Source organism: Salvelinus sp. IW2-2015, linkage group LG20, assembly GCF_002910315.2.
Source record: "Salvelinus sp. IW2-2015 linkage group LG20, ASM291031v2, whole genome shotgun sequence".
Taxonomy (NCBI): domain Eukaryota; kingdom Metazoa; phylum Chordata; class Actinopteri; order Salmoniformes; family Salmonidae; genus Salvelinus; species Salvelinus sp. IW2-2015.
This window is the reverse complement of record NC_036860.1, coordinates 63,239,261-63,259,593: the sequence shown is the minus strand read 5'-3', so window position 1 is coordinate 63,259,593 and position 20,333 is coordinate 63,239,261. Positions and strand designations below refer to the sequence as shown.

The window sequence follows — 20,333 nt, the reverse complement described above, 5'->3', positions numbered from 1 at the left end:
TTATTCCTACATGTGTATTATGTTAGATTCCTTAAAAAGGGAGTGTCTCTATGGAGTATCTCTACAATACTGCATGCTTATGTTTCTCAAATCATGTCCATTCAAATGCATTCATTATATTGGATAGACAGTGGCTACACGACTGTGGGATATTTTCACCAGGACACTGTTGTTAAATCTGTTGTTAAATATTTTGTCAAAGAGAAACATAATAGTGACTAATCATCGTCGACAGGTTGTGATCAGCTGATACAATGTATCACTGAGTGATGGTTATGCAGTGCAACAATGTAATCATGTTGTCCAACCATTTGATTTGCAACTCCAGTATCATCATGACAGCTAATAAAAATGCACCAGGACCACCATAATTGATCCTATTAGTATGACTGTACCACAGACCTATTTGACTGTTCTATCCGTTTAAAAACGAGGAGGGATTTGGGAATATTCCCGGTAGTGACTTCATTTCCCGTGGTGCCTATGGGCGTTGGCTTCTGCACTCTAGTAAAAAGGTGTGGCCAGTTGACAACTATAGCTCAGGTAAGGCGAAACAGCTTTTTCTGATATTTAACAAATTATAAAACGGAAAATGTAGGACTATCGAAGGTATGGCACGCTATTGTTCAAGTTGAGTGAAGTGCGTCAAGTAGTATACTGTGATTATTTTTCTCGACAAGAATTCGTTTCAGCTGTCACCAGATGTGATTTAACGTTAGTCTATCAAACTCCGAAAAATATTTGTTGTATTTAAAACCGTTAACGTAGGCAATTGATTTAGATTATTCTGATTTAAATGCCTTAAGTAACACAACTACCATAGTTCTCGAAAACCCCTTCTCTCCTTAGGGTTTTCACTGGTTAACTTCGCCCACGGCTGGCTCCATGTGAACTATAATTCCGAAGCTGTTTTAACATTTAGAAATGTCAATCATCGCGTGCGAAACTGTTTTCGAAAAACATATGCTCCTTTTTGATATCAGCAAGAAATAATCTTTCAAATTAAAATGATACTTACTGTAGCAGATTTTCACAGAGCCATAAACTGTGGGGCCGCCAGTTGACAAACTACACTTCCTCCTCAGTGACGCGTCCACACAGGTGTTCGACGCATGTTAGATAGCTAATAGGTACAAGTTGTCAGCTCTGTCTTACATAAACAAGCCCTGTAACATGGAGATATGGCCATGTGGGAACACTAACCTTTACCCTATAAAGATCTAGTAATATAACCTTTTTATGATTTCTTGCTGATATGAAAGATGTGTTCTTTATGTTTCTAAAACCATACTGCAAGGCATGTGTTTTAATGTSTATAGCAGGTGTCGGGGCTCTTTACAAAAGTGCCCCGGGAAGAAGATAGCTCCACCAATAGACGCTAGYGTTAGTGTCTATGAATGGGCTAACCTACCAGTACGGTGGAATGTGCAACGTTGCACTGTCAATGAAGATGGCTTTGGAATTGCTGTACAAATTAGGCCATAATCAAAGAAATATGAATCTATGAATTGTTACCCAGCTCCTTCCCCCCTCACTTGTAGAATATCCACTGCTGCAATGGCCAATGTTTGGGTAAGTTACCAGATATGTCCCTCTAATTTCTGTAACGGAAATACTTTTTTCTACTAATTGTTCCAGATGATTGTTGTTTCTGTTTACACATCTCYAAGCCACTTCTGTCCCTGGCCTGTGTTTGTTGGCTGGTTTCCAAGTAACTTCACTCCTCCACAGACTTGAGAGCAGACTCACATCTTAAAAAATTAAAGAACCTCAAGACTCTTTCGAGTCGCTATGCGTCGATACTTCCAAAAGGTAAATTCTTCAACCCTTACCAAGTACCTATGTTTGTCCTCTGTTGCGTGCCATTCTTAGTTTGCCGAAATCCATACGTTTTTAATAAAACGTTATTCAAATATACCACAATCACATAAATTGTGCCAATTTAATCTTAACAAGGAAATAGTCGGTGGTTGTATTTGATTATTAAAGTATGATTTTCAGCAAACAAAGGCAGGCAATAACAGAGGTTAAAACATACGGACACGGTGAGAGTTTAAGAATTTACATTTTTGAAGTGTCGACACATAGCGAGTCGGAGGTTCATTGGGGGGAAAAGAACTCAGTGGAGGATGACTGCTAGTCTTTGTCCATAATGATCCTCTGGTAATCTGTACATTTTCTTTTCAGGATGACTTGGATCTCCTTTTGGATTCACCTTCCTCTTTGACAGTAACGGTAGGCCTACTAAGTTATACTTGTATTTCAACTATGGGCTATGTACCTTAATGTAATTAACTAGTTTTTGCTGTTTCTTGATATGTTTTTCTGTTTCTCAGTCCACCACCCGAGGAACCATTAAAGAGAAAGCGGGATTCAAAGCAGCAGAAGATGTAGTTGCTCTACGGAAGGCCATAGAGGGAATAGGTAGGAATGTCAATCAATCCACCATACTCTCTAAACACTTCACTGTACTCTACCACATACCAACCAAGAAATAACTTATTTGATGCCTCGTGATAGGAATTTTCACTCCATGTGATCCTGTGTAGCTCAGTTGGTACAGCATGGAGCCTGCAATGCCAGGGATGTGGGTTCAATTCCCACAGGGGACCAGTATGGAGAAATTTTAAAAAGTATGAAAATGTATGCCCACACTACTGTAAGTCACTCTGGATGACTGAAATGTAAAATTTCTGTTTCTATAAACATTGTGTGTTGATGTTCTCAGGTACCACTGAGAAGACTCTAGTTGAAGTTCTAACCGGGAGGAGCATTGCCCAGCGTCAGCTCATCTGTAAAGCGTACCAGGAAGCTGCCAACAGGGTACAACTATCCCTCTACTACTCTCAATATTAGCAGCATGATAGTTTTTCTCGAATTTATTTAAAACATCTTGTCCTGATATCTCTGAATATTGCATGAGTCAACATCCATCCCTGTTGATAACCCATGGCCCTTTGACCCCCCCCCCCCCCCCCCCCAGACATTAGTGGATGACCTGAAGGGGGACACCCATGGGGACTTTGAAAACTTGCTAGTTGCTCTGGTCACCCCTCCTGCTCTTTTCGACTGTCATGAGGTCATCAGAGCCATCAAGGTAAGGGACATTTATCTGTATTAGGTAACTATCTGGTACCAAACATTACTGTGAATGACCATTTATCATGTACTTTGTGCATACCTGCCTGTTACACACACACAGGGTCCTGGGACAACTGAGGAGACTTTAACAGAGATATTTGCCTCAAGATCCAACAAGCAAATCAAGGATCTATCTGATGCTTACTTAGCAGGTTAGTAGTCTCTAAACTTTCTTACTATGTACTACTAAGTGCTCCCGAGTGGTGCAGCAGTCTAAGGCACTGCATCTCAGTGCTAGAGGCAGTACTACAGACCCTGGTTCGATTCCAGGCTGTATCACAACTGGCCGTGATTGGGAGTCCTATAGGGCGCAGCAACATTTGGCCTAGCGTGGTTAKGGTTTGGCCGGGGTAGGCCGTCATTGTAAATTAAAATTTGTTCTTAACTCACTTGCCTAGTTAAATAAAAAAATAGTATTAAAGTTGCATTATGCAGAAATCGCTCCGCCATTTCCTGGTTGCTAAAACTCTAATAGTTCGCCAAATTTCAGTTTGTGTGATAAAATAAGCAAGTATAGTGTAGATAATCATTGTACCATCCAAACCACTGTGAAATTATAATTTCCATAACGAAAAATATTGTTGTATTAGCTGTTTGAAGTTACACCGAAAGTAAAAGATGCAAAAACTACATTTAAGAATGGGAAGCATAGAAATAGCGCAAGTAAAACAGATKTACTCTTCTTAGAATGATAGATCTATAACCCACATTTCTTAGTGAATTTGGTCGGTCGCCTAAAAAGTTACATATTGATTGATTGTCAGTCATCTGTTAGTTGGAAACTAATAAGATACTGTATTTGACCACAGAAACTGGGCGATTGATGACTCATGACCTCAAGTCTGAGGTATCTGGAGACTATGCTACAACACTGCTCATCTTGGCTGAGGTAAAATGAGAACTTTATTGTCCCCAGGGGGAATTTGACTTTGACTTGGACTTACAAGTAACAGTGGTATTTCTGTTACATAGTTTTTTTCAGCTGCTTGTTAAGATAACTTTTTCAACCTTTCGGTTCGGTGTCTGTCATTTTAAGGGAAAGCGAGATGAGAGTACGAATGTGGACCCGGCTAAAGCTAAAGCGGACGCTAAGGTACATTAAGATATGATGAATTTTGCAACCATGCTCAGTATTTCACTGGTCTTGGTTTTAAGCTTCCTTGGGAGTGACTCACTCAGACGTCCTGCCAAAGACTTGTCATCGTGAAGTGTAATTAAATATATTGGTTTGTTCCTCTTCCATGTTCTCTCACTCAAGCCAATGCACGATAGTGCCTATACAAGTACTGTACTACCTCTGTCTCGCTCTGTCTGTGTCCCTCCCCCTCTCTAGGCCCTGTACGAGGCAGGAGAGAAGAAGTGGGGGACTGATGAAAGCAAGTTCATTGACATCCTGTGTCACCGRAGTGTTCCTCAGCTGAGACAGAGTTAGTAACCTTGGTCTACCAAAGCACTGACGGACACAATACTGTAGTCTTGTCTTCTATGATGATGATGTAGGCTAACGGGTTGCGTGTTTCTCCCTCCCCTTACAGCCCTAGTGGAGTATAAGGCCTTGAGCAACAAAACTCTACAGGAGAGCATTGAGAGGGAGATGTCAGGGAATCTAGAGGATCTACTGGTGGCTATTGGTACGAAGGACTATTCACAGGTTTTGTTGCCTATCACTCTCAAAGATGTCATGCACTGTTATCGCTAACAAACCCTTTGACTTTCCAGTGAAATGTGTGAAGAGTGTTCCTGCCTACCTGGCTGAGAGACTGTTCAAAAGCACAAAGGTGAGCAGAAGTCTTCCTGTTTATGCATTTTACAAATTGCTTACAGTATACATTTTATTTTTTAAGCTTCGTGCAGCTCATGCACTATTCTCCACCCGCAGAGCCCAACGGGATACAAGGTCATAGTGCACGGTGCCTAGCCTGATGTCAGATCTGTTTGTGCTGTCTTGACAACTCCTATGGTCATTGTCATGCCAAACTGCACAAGAATGGCCATCTGATTTTCCTAAACTGCACAAACAGATCTGGGGCTGACATGTTTTGTTTCATTTCCTCTTATCCAGTGGGCTCTGGTGGTGTAGAATGTTAATCTGTGGGGTTTTGGGATTAATCCAGTGGTTGTGTGTTCAGGGCGTGGGGACCACAGAGTCCGTTCTGACCAGGATAATGGTTGGCCGCTCTGAGATGGACATGCTGGACATCAGGGCAGAGTTCAAAAAGCTGTTTGGCTGTTCTCTCTACTCCACCATCAAGGTATTTGCTGATAATCTTGCTGACTGGTAACATACTTGTCCTATAGCTACATTTCATGGGGTCAATTTTCTATCTTTTACAGCTCGATTTGTTTTGAGCAATTAGTTACAGTGCATTCAAAGTATTCAGACCCCCTTGACCCCTTTACTTAGTCCTTTTGTTGAAGCATGTTTGGTAGGGATTACAGCCTCAAGTCTTCTTGGGTATGACTCTACAAGCGTGGCACACCTGTATTTGGAGAGTTCTTCTCTGCAAATCCTCTCAAGCTCTGTCAGGTTGGATGGGGAGTGTCACTGCACAGCTATTTTCAGGTCTCTCCAGAGATGTTCGATCGGGTTTAAGTCCGGGCTCTGGCTGGGCCACTGAAGGACATTCAGTCTTGTCCTGAAGCCACTCCTGCATTGTCTTGGCTGTGTGCTTAGGGTCGTTGTCCTGTTGGAAGGTGAACCTTCGCCCCAGTCTGAGGTCCTGAGTGCTCTGGAGCAGATTTTCATCAAGGATCTCTCTATACTTTGCTCCATTCATCTTTCCCTTGATCCTGACTAGTCTCCCAGTCCCTGCCGCTAAAAAACATCCCCACAGCATGATGCACATCTATCACTCSAGTGTTTAATTGCTAAATTGTAATTACTTCAACACTACGGCCTATTTATTGCCTTACCTCCCTAATCTTATCTCATTTGCACACACTGTATATAGAGTTTTCTATTGTGTTATTGACTGTTTGTTTATTCCATGTGTAACTCTGTTGTTTGTGTCGCACTGCTTTGCTTTATCTTGGCCAGGTCGTAGTTGTAAATGAGAACTTGTTCTCAACTGGTCGACCTGGTTAAATAAAGGTGAAATAAATAAAAAATRCTGCCACCACCATGCTTCACCGTAGGAATGGTGCCAGGTTTCCTCCAGACGTACCGCTTGACATTCAGGCCAACGAGTTCAGTCTTGGTGTCATCAGACCAGAGAATCTTGTTTCTCATGGTCTGAGTCTTTAGGTGTCTTTTGGCAAACTCCAAGCGGCTGTCATGTGCCTTTTACTGAGGAGTGGCATCCGTCTGGTCACTCTACCATAAAGGCCTGATTGGTGCCGTGCTGCGGAGATGGTTGTCCTTCTGGAAGGTTTTTCCCCATCTCCACAGAGAAACTGGAGCTCTGTCAGAGTGCCCTTCGGGTTATTGGCCACCTCCCTGAGCAAGGCCCTTCTCCCCCGATTGCTCAGTTTGGCCGGGCGGCCAGCTCTGGGAAGAGTCTTGGTGGTTTCAAACTTCTTCCATTTAAGAATGGAGGCAACTGTGTTCTTGGGGACTTTCAATGCTGCAGAATTTATTTTGGTACCCTTTCCCAGATCTGTGCCTCGACAGAATCCTGTCTCGGAGCTCTACAGATAATTCCTTCGAACTCATGGCTTGGTTTTTGCTCAGACATGGCCTGTCAACTGTGGGACCTTATATAGACAGGTGTGTGTGCCTTTTTTAAATCATGTCCAATCAATTGAATTTACCACAGGTGGACTCCAATMAAGTTGTAGAAACATCTCAAGGATGATCAATGGAAACAGGATGTACCTGAGCTCAATTTTGAGTCTCATAGCAAAGGGTCTGAATACTTATTTACATAAGGTATTTCTGTTTTCGCTTTGTCATTATGGGGTATTGTGTGTATATTTAGGGGGGGAATATTTAATCAATTTTAGAATAAGGCTGTAACGTAACAATGTGGAAAAAGGCAAGGGGTCTAAATACTTTCCGAATGCACTGTATCTGCTGATTTTTATTTAATGGCTGCTGAAATAAACATGATTGGAATTGATTGATTTATTTTCAACCCTACCTCCTATCTTGTGATTTTATTATTTGGTCAGCCAATCTGATCTGCATATGCGATTGCGAATCAGACCTTTTTTTTATTGTGATTTGGGGATATTTTTTTTTGTGGCGTTTTCTGTCTTGCCAGGTCAGTCATAAGTGTCCAGTTACTATGGCAACGCTCTGAAGATTCTCTGTGGAGGAAATGACGATTGACTAATAGGATCTGTGAAATTGATCATACTGTGTCATAGCCATGTAAAAGTCCTCTCCATCCCTGTGTTCAATTGTAGTCTGAAACTGCTGGAAGTTACGGACAAGCTCTGCTGAAGCTGTGTGGTGAAGACGACTAAGGTCCTGTCTACTTGGCATTGAGGAGCCTCCCACCGAAGGATCGTAACAATGTGAAGGCTGCAGTGCACTGCACAGGTTCGATTTATTATAGACACACTCACTGTGTTTCCCTGAGAAACATGGATATGTTTGTTTCAATGTTCAAAGTTTGACATTGGGACGTGTAACCTGGAACATGTAATGTGTTCAGCCAGCCCAGACACACTCCAGGATTCCTTAGCCAGAGTCACCTATTCTGTTTCATGTGTTTCCAACATTTACATTCCTGAATGCATCTCATTAAGACWAACCTTTATTGGTATTATCCAAATTATTATAGATATCAGGAAGGTATTCTATCTGTTCTTGTATGAGAAGTACTATTAAAAATGTTTACTAACAGTTGCTTGTCATGTGGTCTTTTGTCCAGTGGGTGGYGATAAAGCATATCTGCAGAATACCATGTTGATCAGTGATTCAGTTTAGAAATGTTAAGTTTTCTTGTAGTGGTTTTACAAAGACTTGAATTGGATTTGCTAACAATAACTGACAATGCTTCTGAATGAGATGTGAAATTGAGTTCTTTTAATACAAAGCCCAGATCTCATCCTGTAATCCTCAAAACAATGTTGACATGTAATGTGGTGATTAAGCTGTTTAGCCTAATTCTGATATAATTTATGATTGGTATTTTACATGGCATGAATATTTCATCTCTGTCTGCACCTGAGAATAAAGGCAATTTGTCAAGTGAGACAAAGTGTGATAAATCCTCCTGCTCTGCGATGTTTTGCCAACACTGTCGTGAAGAAAGCTATGTTTAGTCATTATCTCAGGCAAGACTGTCTAATCTGGAGATTTGTTGTCTGTTGGGAGTATCTAACTCTAAATCAAATTTATTTATATAGCCCTTCTTACATCAGCTGATATCTCAAAGTGCTGTACAGAAACCCAGCCTAAAACTCCAAACAGCAAGCAATGCAGGTGTAGAAGCACGGTGGCTAGGAACCCTTTCTTACAAAATTCCAATTAGTAGCTGTAACAAAAGAACAATGGCTGTAGATTATAATACCTCAATTTGCGCTGGGAGGTCAGAGATTAAAACAGATTGTAGAATGGGATTAATTGAAAATATTGTTTTGACAACTATGCCTTTGTATAAGATGTGATGGCAAGGAGACTATGCTCTCGTTAACTTTGAGGAGGATGCCATTTTCTAATAACCGTATATAGCCACAAGTGAGAGTAATGGCTTCTTTTTTCTGACATTTGAATTCAACAATGACATTCCTTTTAGGCATTCTTTATTAATTTATAATACTCGAGACATGTCACATTAGATAGATTAAAACAATGTGCCCCTTTAGTCAGTGCATTCCAGCATTCAAAAGTAAGTCCATCAGTAATGCCTAAATGAATGGAAAAACAAATGTTGGACAACCAAAGACCGACATTATAGCAACCAGGTAAAATACAGTGAAATAAAGGCATACTTGAAACAAAAGCTCATTTACAAACAAGGCTAACGAACAGTCATTACAGGCTGTGAATGTCATAGTGGGCCTTTAACGGCTGTGATATGTTCTGAGCATCATTATCTGACAAGGTCGAATGACCTCTATGGGTATTAGCTACACAGTAGGAGATCTACAATACAGGAGGCTGGTGAGGGGAGGACGGCTCATAACAATGGTATTAAAACACTTGTATGTCATTCCATCAGATCAATTCCAGCCCGTACTGATACAGCCCCCCCCCCCCCCCCAATTAAGGTTGCCACCAGCCACCTGTGATCTACAGGAAACCATATTGTGCATAGATAGACCTGTCAGTAATGTGATTGTAAAACCATACGGTATTAGTCATGACAATAGATAAATCTGGCCTCTAAAGTATTTCTTCTTATGCAGTTGTTTCACACACCCCATGTTACATATATAGAAAACAACCATCAAGCGGGGTTGCAAAAAACTGGGTGCAACCGGTTTTCAAGTGGAAATGGAACGAGCCTGGCGCGCGACTTCAAGCTTTAAAGACGCTTAAAAGGCGACGATCCATCTTAACTCCTCCTTCACATTTACTGGATTTGGTTGAACAGTGCAGAACAGAACCTCCACAAGTTATATAAAATAATATAATAATACTCAGTGACCAGATGGGGGTATCCCTACTCCAGGTGTTTTCTTTTACGTCGCTACGTTAGGTTATATAGTAAGTGACTAGTAGGGACGGATTCATAAATGTCTATTAACAAACAAATTAAAGCAAGGTCATTTACTCCCAATCTATTAATTTGGGTTTAGTTTACAATGTACACCAACTCTCTAAACATTCCTGAATCAGCCCTTAGATTCAAGTGGATTGTGAGAGGAAGGGGGTCAGTTGACCACTAATACTAAAAGTAACCCCACCATTAATGAAATACAGTAAGATAACTACTCAATCCCACCATTAATGAAACACAGTAAGATAACTACTCAATCCCACCATTAATGAAATACAGTAAGATAACTATTCAACCCCACCATTAATGAAATACAGTAAGATAACTACTCAATCCCACCATTAATGAAATACAGTAAGATAACTACTCAACCCCACCATAGAACCCAATGAAGTTTGTGCCAGAGGCAATAATACAACACACAAACAATTCAAGTATTGATTAATACAGATAAAACTACTCAAACAAAAATAACTTTTTTGTTTTTGTTCCATTTCCATAGGATAGCAGGCAGGTAGATTGCACATAACCCTTTGTAAGGTCCCATTTGCTCAAGGCAGCAGAGAAGTATTTCACAGCATGTAACATTCAAACAGTAGCTTACATGCAAATTAATAGATACAAATCAGCTTAAAAAAATCTTGAATATGAAAAGATAATTGGAGAATCACAGAAAATGTTCACCTGTAGCGGTATATGTATTGTGTACAGTGTGTCTAGTGACTTACCCTGTCTGGTCCCAGATCTGTTTGTGCCATCTTGCTTCCCAGACCTGCGACCAGGCTATGATTGACCTGTCTTTCCATCTCTTATAACCTGGCATTACAGAAGTCTCAGCAGAAAGCAGACATGATTGCATAACACCAATAGCAAACCTTAAAACCAGAGATGGTTTCAAGCTTTCTACAGACACCTGTAAGGTTTAACAGTACTATCATGGGTGTTCTTGGATATGGGTCTTGACTGGGCATCTGTAGAATAAGCTTATATAGGCGGTCTGTAGTCTGGTTTGATTGCATTGAGTGGCTACAGTACAGGCTGTGGTTGCTTGGTGGCTGGATGCTAGTCTGTGTGGCTCCAGCTAGCCACTATTGGTGTAGAGAGGAGGGCATGGCTGGTTGTGTCTGAAGTTCATTATATACACAGCAGTCTGGTGCCACCAGTAGAACATAAACACTACCAGGACATGCCACACCTGGTGGCTGGCTCCCAGATAGTTCAGCTGACCTGTGGAGGTCAAAGGGCATCACACGGTCATCAAAAGGTCACTTCAAATTTTAAGTGTTCAAAGATTGGAATAAGGAAATGGAAGACAGAGGCTATTTGGCCAATCAAAAGTTGGCAAAAAAAAGGTGACTGAAATATACAGAGTGTACAAAACATTAGGAACACCCTAATATTACGTTTCACCCCTTTCTGCATTCAGAACAGCCTACATTTTTCGGGGCATGGATTCTACAAGGTGTCGAAAGCGTTTCACAGTGATGCTGGMCCATGTTGACTTCAATGTTTCCCGCAGTTGTGTCAAGTTAGCTGGATGTCCTTTGGGTGGTGGACAGTTCTTGATACACACGGGAAACTGTTGAGTGTGAAAACCCCAGCCGCTTTTCAGTTCTTGATACACTCAAACCGGTGCACCTGGCACTTACTACCATACCCCATTCAAGGGACCATAGCTTTCACCTGGTCACTCTGTCATGGAAAGAGCAGGTGTTCCTAATATCTTGTACACTCAGTGTACAGTAACAAATGGAAAGAGTATTATGTTATACATGTCTTATAAATGGGTCAAAAGCATGAAGTCATGAAGGCTCACCTGGGAAGGCAAGGTGCACAATTACTCATCTTAATCACACGAATGGTTATTTGCTATTCAAGGTAATTTGTAATATTGTGGAATAGATGTGTCAAGCATGACGGCTCACCTGGGAAGCAGCGTTCTGGGATTTTAGAGATGTAGAAGAGGAACGCAGCTCCAGCTATCAAATACATCACAATCACACGAGGGAGGAACAACTGCAGACAGAACAGATGTTAAGGGTAACAATACTTAACTCTGATGCATAATTGTACTGTTTATGAATGTGTTATGAAGTCAACACACTTTCAAATAAAGTGTTAATTCAGGAATCTGTTGCCTCACCTGGACGACAGCTGAGCCGAGGCCTTCATTGAGCCAGACCCAGTGGCCGGCGGGGATGATCCCGTAGCCAGCCACGGAGCAGAAGAGGGCAGTACGCTGGTGTCGCCACTCCTTAGAGTGGTAGTGAGGGTGGATCTGAGCTAAGAACACGGCCAATATCAACGCTAGAGCAGTCACCAGGTACACCTGTCTCCAGAACTATTGATGAGAGAAAGAGGGTGGGGGTAGTAGACAGGAAACGGGGAAAGATATGTGGGGAGAAGAGATGGGATTTCAGAGCCAGCTTGCACAAGTATACATTTACAAAAACAAACAGTATGAGTGGAAAAAGAAAACAAATAATGGAATGTATTATTGTCGAACATACAGTGATGCAGTAGAAGGCATAGAAGACCCCTGGAATGTAACAGCCCAGGATTCCCACAGAGATTCCAACGAAGTCCAGCGCCAACCAGCGGTGACACGTCTTCTCTGAGAGGTGGCAGGAGAACATGTGATACCCTGCAGAACACAGCATACACACCTAGAAAAACAGGTMAAATACACCAGCTTTACTTCTCCTGAACACAGGTAAGACCTGTAAACCACAACAAAATAAGACTGACAGATAGCTGTGACCTCTCACTCTCTTTCTTTCTGTCCGTCTCTCTCTCACTCTCACCCACCCACCCACCTACCCAAACACACACCTGAAAGCAGAAGAGTGCTATGCAATAGATGACATAGTCTTCTCTGTTGGCACCTGAAGCCGGCAGGACTGTAGACATGTCATTCACCCCCAGTAGGAAGAACAGGAGGAAGCCCAACAGATGAGTCCATATGTTGACTGTTTCATTGGACAGCACAAAGATGCTAGAAGGGTGGAAAACAATACACAACAACTAGCCTGGTTCCAGATCTGTTTGTGCTATCTTGCCAACTGCTATGGTAATTTTGTTTGACATGACAATAACCATATGAGTTGGCAAGACAGTATAGACCTGGGACCAGGCTATACAACAACTAGCAACAACACTGTACAACAACGTACTACTTTACATTAAGCTTAGCTATATTATTCTCTTGACATACCTTTTTAAACAAAGTTTGGATTGTAAACGGGCTCTGTATCCATCTGTAATGTATGGGTTTTCTTTCATGAATAACGGGATCTGTTCAAATGTGTACAGGCGGATTCCCCTCGGCATAAGGACGGGCCAGTAACTGGCCAGCCACTGGTAACTTCCCAGGAGTAACTTGAGGAGTTTATGAGGCATTTTGGAACATCAGATTTCACGGTTCTGGCACAGGTTTAAGGCTGAAAAGATGAAAGGGGCACAACAGGTTAAAGTTATGGCATGGCACTAAGGTGTCACTGCAATCTAAGGTTGGCCGAAGATACCGACCCTATCATTATGCTTGTTTACACTGAGCTGCACTGGGGTCTAAACGCAATCATGGTTACATTAAGACACTGTGGAGCAGACAGGAGATAAGGGTCGGAAAACGTACCTCAATTAAGGGATGGGTACTTTACTGCAAGTTGTACCTTCATCCACACTTCATCTACACTGTACACACATCCACACTTCATCTACACTGTACACACATCCACACTTCATCTACACTGTACACACATCCACACTTCATCTACACTGTACACACATCCACACTTCATCTACACTGTACACACATCCACACTTCATCTACACTGTACACACATCCACACTTCATCTACACTGTACACACATCCACACTTCATCTACACTGTACACACATCCACACTTCATCTACACTGTACACACATCCACACTTCATCTACACTGTACACACATCCACACTTCATCTACACTGTACACACATCCACACTTCATCTACACTGTACACACATCCACACTGAAAAACTGGAAAAACAGCCCTTTGTGTTATCAGGCTAGCTAACATCAGCCAAAGCAGCCATTATGGAATGGCACGTGGCGTTGAACAACAAAGGAGCTGATTGGCTGACCCTACATTYCAAAATGACTGCGGTGGCTACTACTAGCTAGCATGARAACAAAAAGGGCAGTTTTCTGGGAAAATTAGCAGTATTTCAATCTTCTCGATGTATCAGTGTGGATAAAGGTCAAAATGAGTGGCATATCCCATCCTGCATTGAGGTATGTTTTCCGATCCATATCTCGCGCCAGCTCCAGTGTTTTGAAAGCTGATTTTATGGTCAATCCGATTCTGCAGTGGCTGTACAGCATTTACAGCAATGCGGCCTCCACAGAAGTCAGAGCATTCATACATCTTGAGTTTCGGGCAGCTGTCATACTCATCCAATAAATTGTTCTGCACCGCACCACTCGTAGCGATTCAGGATTCATCTCTACAGCCATCCAGCTAATTACGAGCAACTGGCTAAACAAAAAGAAAATACCTTACCTCTTCTGAGTTGTTGGAGTCCGTTTCCAGGTGCTTGACATAGGAGCTCAGCCAAAATAGCATGAAGTAAAAAGGATGCACCGTTTTCCCACCTGAATCTCCATCCCGAATCTCCTCATTGCCCCCCAGCAAAATCAGCCTACATTTAGGCTGTTGTTTATGTGTATTTCACACTATATGTTTGTATGGAGGTCAACCCCAATACATGTTCATGTCATCAATCAACTGCATTACAGTTTAAAACGACTTTGACTACACCACCAATTTCTGTGTGCTCSCTATGCTAACCTGCTTATACAAACGGGAGTTAGCATTTACTAGTCACTTTTTATAAACCTGAAAAGGGACAACTTCTAAATGTTATTGCAGCGAAAACAGCAATAATATCCAAATCGGGAATTTAGTACCCACATATGGGCCTGTTACAATACATATGCAGCATATGCTGCCCAGCAGCATACCACCCTGCATACCACTGCTGGCTTGCTTCTGAAGCTAAGCAGGGTTGTCCTGGTCAGTCCTGGATGGAGGCCAGGTGCTGCTGAAGTGGTGTTGGAGGGCCAGTAGGAGGCACCTCTTCCTCTGTCTAAACAAGATCCAATGCCCCAGGCGCATGATTGGGACACTGCTCTGTGAGGGTGCCGTCTTTCGGATGGGACGTTAAACGGGTGTCCTGACTCTCTGAGGTCATTAAACCCATGGCACTTATCGTAAGAGTAGGGGTGTTAACCCGGTGTCCTGGCTAATTCCCAATCTGCCTCAACCATCACGGTCACCTAATAATCCCCAGTTTACAATTGGCTCATTCATCCCCTCCTCTCCCCTGTAACTATTCCCCAGGTCGTTGCTGCAAATGAGAACGTGTTTCTCAGTCAATTACCTGGTAAATAACGGTAAAATAAATAAAAAATAAATAAATAAACATCAATCATGACGGATTTGACAAATATTCACTTTGATCAGATTGTTGAATGTGGGCCAATCCATTGCCCTTCTATCCCCACGGTCTGCATTCCATTGACCTCTTTACTGCATCTACAGTTGAAGTCGGAAGTTTACATACACCTTAGCCAAATATATTTAAACTCAGTTTTTCACAATTCTGACATTTAATCCTAGTAAAAATTCCTGTCTTAGGTCAGTTAGGATCACCACTTTTATTTAAGAATGTGAAATTCAGAATAATAGTAGAGAGAATGATTTATTTCAGATTTGTTTTTCATCACATTCCCAGTGGGTCAGAACTTTACATACAATCAATTAGTATTTGGTAGGATTGCCTTTAAATTGTTTAACTTGGGTCAAACGTTTTGGGTAGCCTTCCAGAAGTTCCCACAATAAGTTGGGTGAATTTTGGCCCATTCCTCTTGACAGAGCTGGTGGAACTGAGTCAGGCTTGTAGGCCTCCTTGCTCACACACGCTTTTTCAGTTCTGAACACAAATTTTCTATAGGATTGAGGTCAGGGCTTTGTGATGGCCACTCCAATACCTTGCCTTTGTTGTCCTTTAGCCATTTTGCCACAACTTTGGAAGTATGCTTGGGGTCATTGTTCATTTGGAAGACCCATTTGCGACCAAGCTTTACTTCCTGACGATGTCTTGAGATGTTGCTTCAATATATCCACATAATTTTCCTGCCTCACGATGCCATATATTTTGTGAAGTGCACCAGTCCCTCCTGCAGCAAAGCACCCCCACAACATCATGCTGCCACCCCGTGCTTCACGGTTGGGATGGTGTTCTTCAGCTTGCAAGCCTCCCCCTTTTTCCTCCAAACATAACGATGGTCATTATGGCAAACAGTTCTATTTTTGTTTCATCAGACCAGAGGACATTTCTCCATGTGCAGTTGCAAACCGTAGTCTGGCTTTTTTATGGCGATTTTGGAGCAGTGGCTTCTTCCTTGCTGAACGGCCTTCAGATTATGTCGATATAGGACTCGTTTTACTGTGGATATAGATACTTTTGTACCTGTTTCCTCCAGCATCTTCACAAGGTCCTTTGCTGTTATTCTGGGATTGATTTGCACTTTTCGCACCAAAGTACGTTCACCTCTAGCAGACAGAACGCTTCTCTTCTGAGCGGTTTGATGGCTGCGTGGTCCCATGGTGTTTATACTTGCTACTATTGTTTGTACAGATGAATGTGGTACCTTCAAGCATTTGGGAATTGCTCCAAGGATGAACCAGACTTGTGGAGGTCTACAATTGTTTTTCTGACGTCTTGGCTGATTCCTTTGATTTTCCCATGATGTCACGCAAAGAGGCACTGAGTTTGAAGGTAGTCCTTGAAATACATCCACAGGTACACCTACAATTGACTCAAATTATGTCAATTAGCCTATCCGAAGCTTCTAAAGCCATGACATCATTTTCTGGAATTGTCCAAGCAGTTTAAAAGCACAGTCAATTTAGTGTATGTAAACTTCTGACCCACTGGAATTATGATACAGTGAATTATAAGTGTGAAAACAAATGTTGGAAAAATGACTTGTGTCATGCCAAAACTATAGTTTGTTAACAAGACATTTGTGGAGTGGTTGAAAAATGAATTTTAATGACTCCATCCTCAGTGTATGTAAACTTCCAACTTCAACTTTWTTCCTATTATTATTTATTTTTAACCTTGATTTAACTAGGCAAGTCAGTTAAGAACAAMATCTMATTTACAATGACGGCCTACCCCGGCGACGCTGGGCAAATTGTGTGCCGCCCTATGGGACTCCCAATCACGGCCAGATGTGATACAGCCTGGATTCAAACCAGGCACTGTAGTGAGGCAGTGCCTTAGACTGCTGCGCCACTCGGGAGCTTCCTCCACAATGTCTTTCTAGGAGTTCAAACTTATTTTTGTGTCTTTGAAATCCCTACATAAAGATGTATTATATTGGTGAATTTATTCTGATAGTCTTTCGTCAAAGTTCTCCATGTTTTTTTGTGAAGTAAGCGAGTTTGTGTTTATACAGGATGAACTGCCCCCCACCTACCATCAACCAATCATGTCATTGTGGAGCTATATGCAGTACTTATGAAATAGGTGCCGGTACTCAATTTTGGTGCCGGTACGGTTTATATTTATGTGCAGCACCTCTACAATACTTTTGAGCTAATATTCTATAAGAGGAACAGGAGCTCAAGCAGTAGAAAATGTGAGTTGCCAGTACTAGTGGGTAGCCTAGTGGTTAGAGCGTTGGGCCAGGAACTGGAAGGTTGCTGGATCGAATCCTTGAGCTGACAAGGTAAAGATCTGTCGTTCTGAACAAAGCAGTTAAACCAATGTTCCCCAGGTGCCGAAGACATTGATTTAGGCAGCCCCCTGCACCTCTCTGGGTTAAATGTGGAAGATTCGTTCAGTTGGACAACTGACTAGGTATCCCCCCTTTCCCTACTCAGCTCCTGACAGTATTAAGCACTGGCTACATGGAAATATGTTGAGCCCTATGTATTGCCAAATGGAGCTAGATTTGGCATTTTCAAGCCTCCAAAGGCTCTGCAATTTTGTATCAGAACCTCCACATGGAGCCTCCTGATGGCATTGACAGATCAAGAATAAATAGGCTTTTAATGTAACCATGATTGCGTTCCGACCCCGGTGCAGCTCAGTGTAAACAAGCATAATGGTAGGGGTCAGTATATTCTGGCAAGCATAACGTTAGATCGCTTTTCTAGGAAAGACGAATAGAGGATCTGAACCTATGACTAATAAAATTGGCAAGTCAACATGCTTTTGGTAATAGATCATTTATTGAAATAAATCAGAGCTAAGCGATTGATCAAAATATATGCATTCCTCTTGCATTCCAACTTGAAATTTAGCCGGACATGCTAGCATGCGGAATTGATCTCGCAGAGAGAAAATTACCTTTTGTTGCATGCTATCGATGGCTACGTGGTGTCATCTAGCTACAATACACCTTACTTTGTGATTTAGCAAGCTATTAATACAATATTTTAAGCAGCTGGCTAGCCCAGCAGCTCATGCTGGAAAATACATAAGCACAAAACAAAAAAACAGAGTTCTAAAATTACACAATGGACATGGCTGCGCAAGTCGTGCCCGAGGACCCCCTCTCTGGACTTTATAAACTGCCTGAATACAATACGATCAAAGACAGTAACTCTGTGATACGATTTCATGAACACCAGTTTAAGTCTGGGTGGCTCCAAATATCTGATCATAAATAAAAGCTTTTTTTATGGCCCATCTGGATATTATAGAAATGACCCAAATAGCCAAATGTATATGATTTATGATACAGCTACAGCAATGATTTCATTTTACYACAATTAATAGCTATACTGGAGAGATAGAAAGATATGAACAAGTCAATTTATTGAAGAATATAGAATATTATTTGTAAAAAATGATGTGGTATTTATCCAAATACATAATCTAAATCMATTATTTGGATTTCCAATAGCCTAGTTCTCAAGTACTGAGATCAGTTTGGCCGTGTTCCTCGATTGGCTTTGGTTGCCGAAAAAGGTGTCCCAACTGTCCCCCCAAAAAGTATGCAACAGACTAGGGGAGAACATAGAGATAGATAGAGGACTCATCTGTGACAGCATGGACAGCCGCAGCGCCATTGTGGCTACAACCCATAGGAAACCCCACCCAGATGACTATTTTGACTACTTTAAAATGGCGGMAGCATGGTGGATGCCCTCAATAGCGCTGCCCACGCTAAAATAGAATTTTGGCCACTAGAGGCATCTATCATTCTCTATGGAGGAGACCGCTTGCTCCCTCTTGAAGTCACGGAAGTTCAAGACCGACCGCTGTACTGCAGGCATTTGTTAGCAGAACTAGGCCCCATTATAGTGAATGGAAAAATGTATCTTTGTGTAAAATTGTTTTATTAAATTATGGTACCAATAATTGCTTGTAATACACCAGATCTATGTCCTTTTAACTATYTATTTAAATCGCTCACAGAATARGTTATAAGGATMATTTAGTTGCTAATAGCAGCCAGCAGTAGACTACCCAGGTTGGCCTTGTGCTTGAGTTACTGAGGTAGCGTGCAACATCAYTTTCTGGAGTAGCCAGAAATACAGTCCTTTTGAGGAGATGGGAAACTCCATTGCAATCGTATTAACGCCTATTGTGTACGTTGCCCATTGTACGTCAGTGGGCCATACGGTGCAGTCTGGACGATTCTGGGACAAGGAGAGCTCTCCTTCATGGAGTGAATGGGAGTCAATTGGGCGCTAGCTTAAAAACACAACWTTAGCATGAATTTTGTCATCAAGAAGTACAACATTACAAATMTTTTCCTAKATGTAAGAGAAYTAATTTCCTATGCAATATTGTATGGCTTTGAAATCGTGACATTACGTACTTTCGAGGAAAATAGGTACGTTAGCTTAGCAACCACATGACGTRGCATGACGCGTGAACGTGAAAGCGATTGGTCGACAGTCTGCWGGGTGGGGCGTTATAYTACCTCCATTCATTGCCCAATGGGATTCCTATTTCCTACTTTCTTATATCTCTAGARTAGATCAAACTGCGCATGTTATGTCTCCATGAGACTGGAGGCGAAAGAAACGCACACCTGTTTAGGCAAGGTGCTGGCTAGCAGAATAGAACAYWCAAAAAGAAAAGAGAGCCGCACACTCTAGGAGCTCAGATGCAATCAGTTAATAACCTAATAATAAGCTAAGCTGCTGACAGCATGCAATAATAACCAACGTCTGTCGAAACGTTGGTTATTAGGTTATTAAATAATTGCATCTGAGCTCCTAGAGTGTGCGGCTCTCCTTTATTTTTCATGTCTCCATCAGACGGCGTCGTATGCAGGAACCCCTCTTTATACTTCCCTTCCATTGGTACCTTTTTTAGCTAGGACTCCGGTACACAGGCGGGAGTTGGGGGCGCTCCAGAACAGTGGGTGTTGGTAATGCACCATAACCTTGGATGACAACCGCCAATTAAACCCCTCGGAAGAAGAAGAGGCGGGAGCGATATCTAGGACAACGGTAGACTGTCGACCCCGCCTGGTGGGCAATGCATTCCCGCAGTTATGTTA

At 42.0% G+C, this 20,333-nt stretch overlaps 2 protein-coding genes across 4 annotated transcripts; one reads left to right on the top strand and one right to left on the bottom strand.

The window, feature by feature from the left end:
• Window positions 1-452: 452 nt before the first annotated feature.
• anxa3b (annexin A3b) lies at window positions 453-7,930 on the top strand. 2 transcript variants are annotated; one of them, XM_024012118.2, is made up of 14 exons: window positions 453-543; window positions 1,542-1,572; window positions 2,188-2,235; window positions 2,337-2,424; window positions 2,729-2,823; window positions 2,984-3,097; window positions 3,203-3,293; window positions 3,951-4,030; window positions 4,178-4,234; window positions 4,475-4,568; window positions 4,677-4,772; window positions 4,861-4,919; window positions 5,271-5,393; window positions 7,489-7,930. In XM_024012118.2, exons 2-14 carry the CDS (start codon window positions 1,558-1,560, stop codon window positions 7,546-7,548), a joined length of 1,020 nt encoding a protein of 339 aa, XP_023867886.1. In that variant the 5' UTR covers window positions 453-543; window positions 1,542-1,557; the 3' UTR covers window positions 7,549-7,930. The 2 variants fall into 2 exon arrangements, with proteins under 2 accessions (XP_023867886.1, XP_023867887.1); XM_024012119.2 differs by lacking the exon at window positions 453-543 and adding an exon at window positions 579-609.
• An 885-nt stretch (window positions 7,931-8,815) lies between these two features.
• LOC111981010 (progestin and adipoQ receptor family member 3) lies at window positions 8,816-18,368 on the bottom strand. 2 transcript variants are annotated; one of them, XM_024012121.2, is made up of 7 exons: window positions 18,164-18,368; window positions 12,967-13,192; window positions 12,585-12,747; window positions 12,263-12,418; window positions 11,896-12,093; window positions 11,678-11,768; window positions 8,816-10,979 (listed from the first exon to the last, which is right to left on the bottom strand). In XM_024012121.2, the coding sequence occupies exons 2-7, from the start codon at window positions 13,149-13,151 to the stop codon at window positions 10,834-10,836; spliced, it is 939 nt and encodes a 312-aa protein (XP_023867889.1). In that variant the 5' UTR covers window positions 13,152-13,192; window positions 18,164-18,368; the 3' UTR covers window positions 8,816-10,833. The 2 variants fall into 2 exon arrangements, with proteins under 2 accessions (XP_023867889.1, XP_023867890.1); XM_024012122.2 differs by lacking the exon at window positions 18,164-18,368 and adding an exon at window positions 14,302-14,699.
• Between the last annotated feature and the right edge of the window lie 1,965 nt (window positions 18,369-20,333).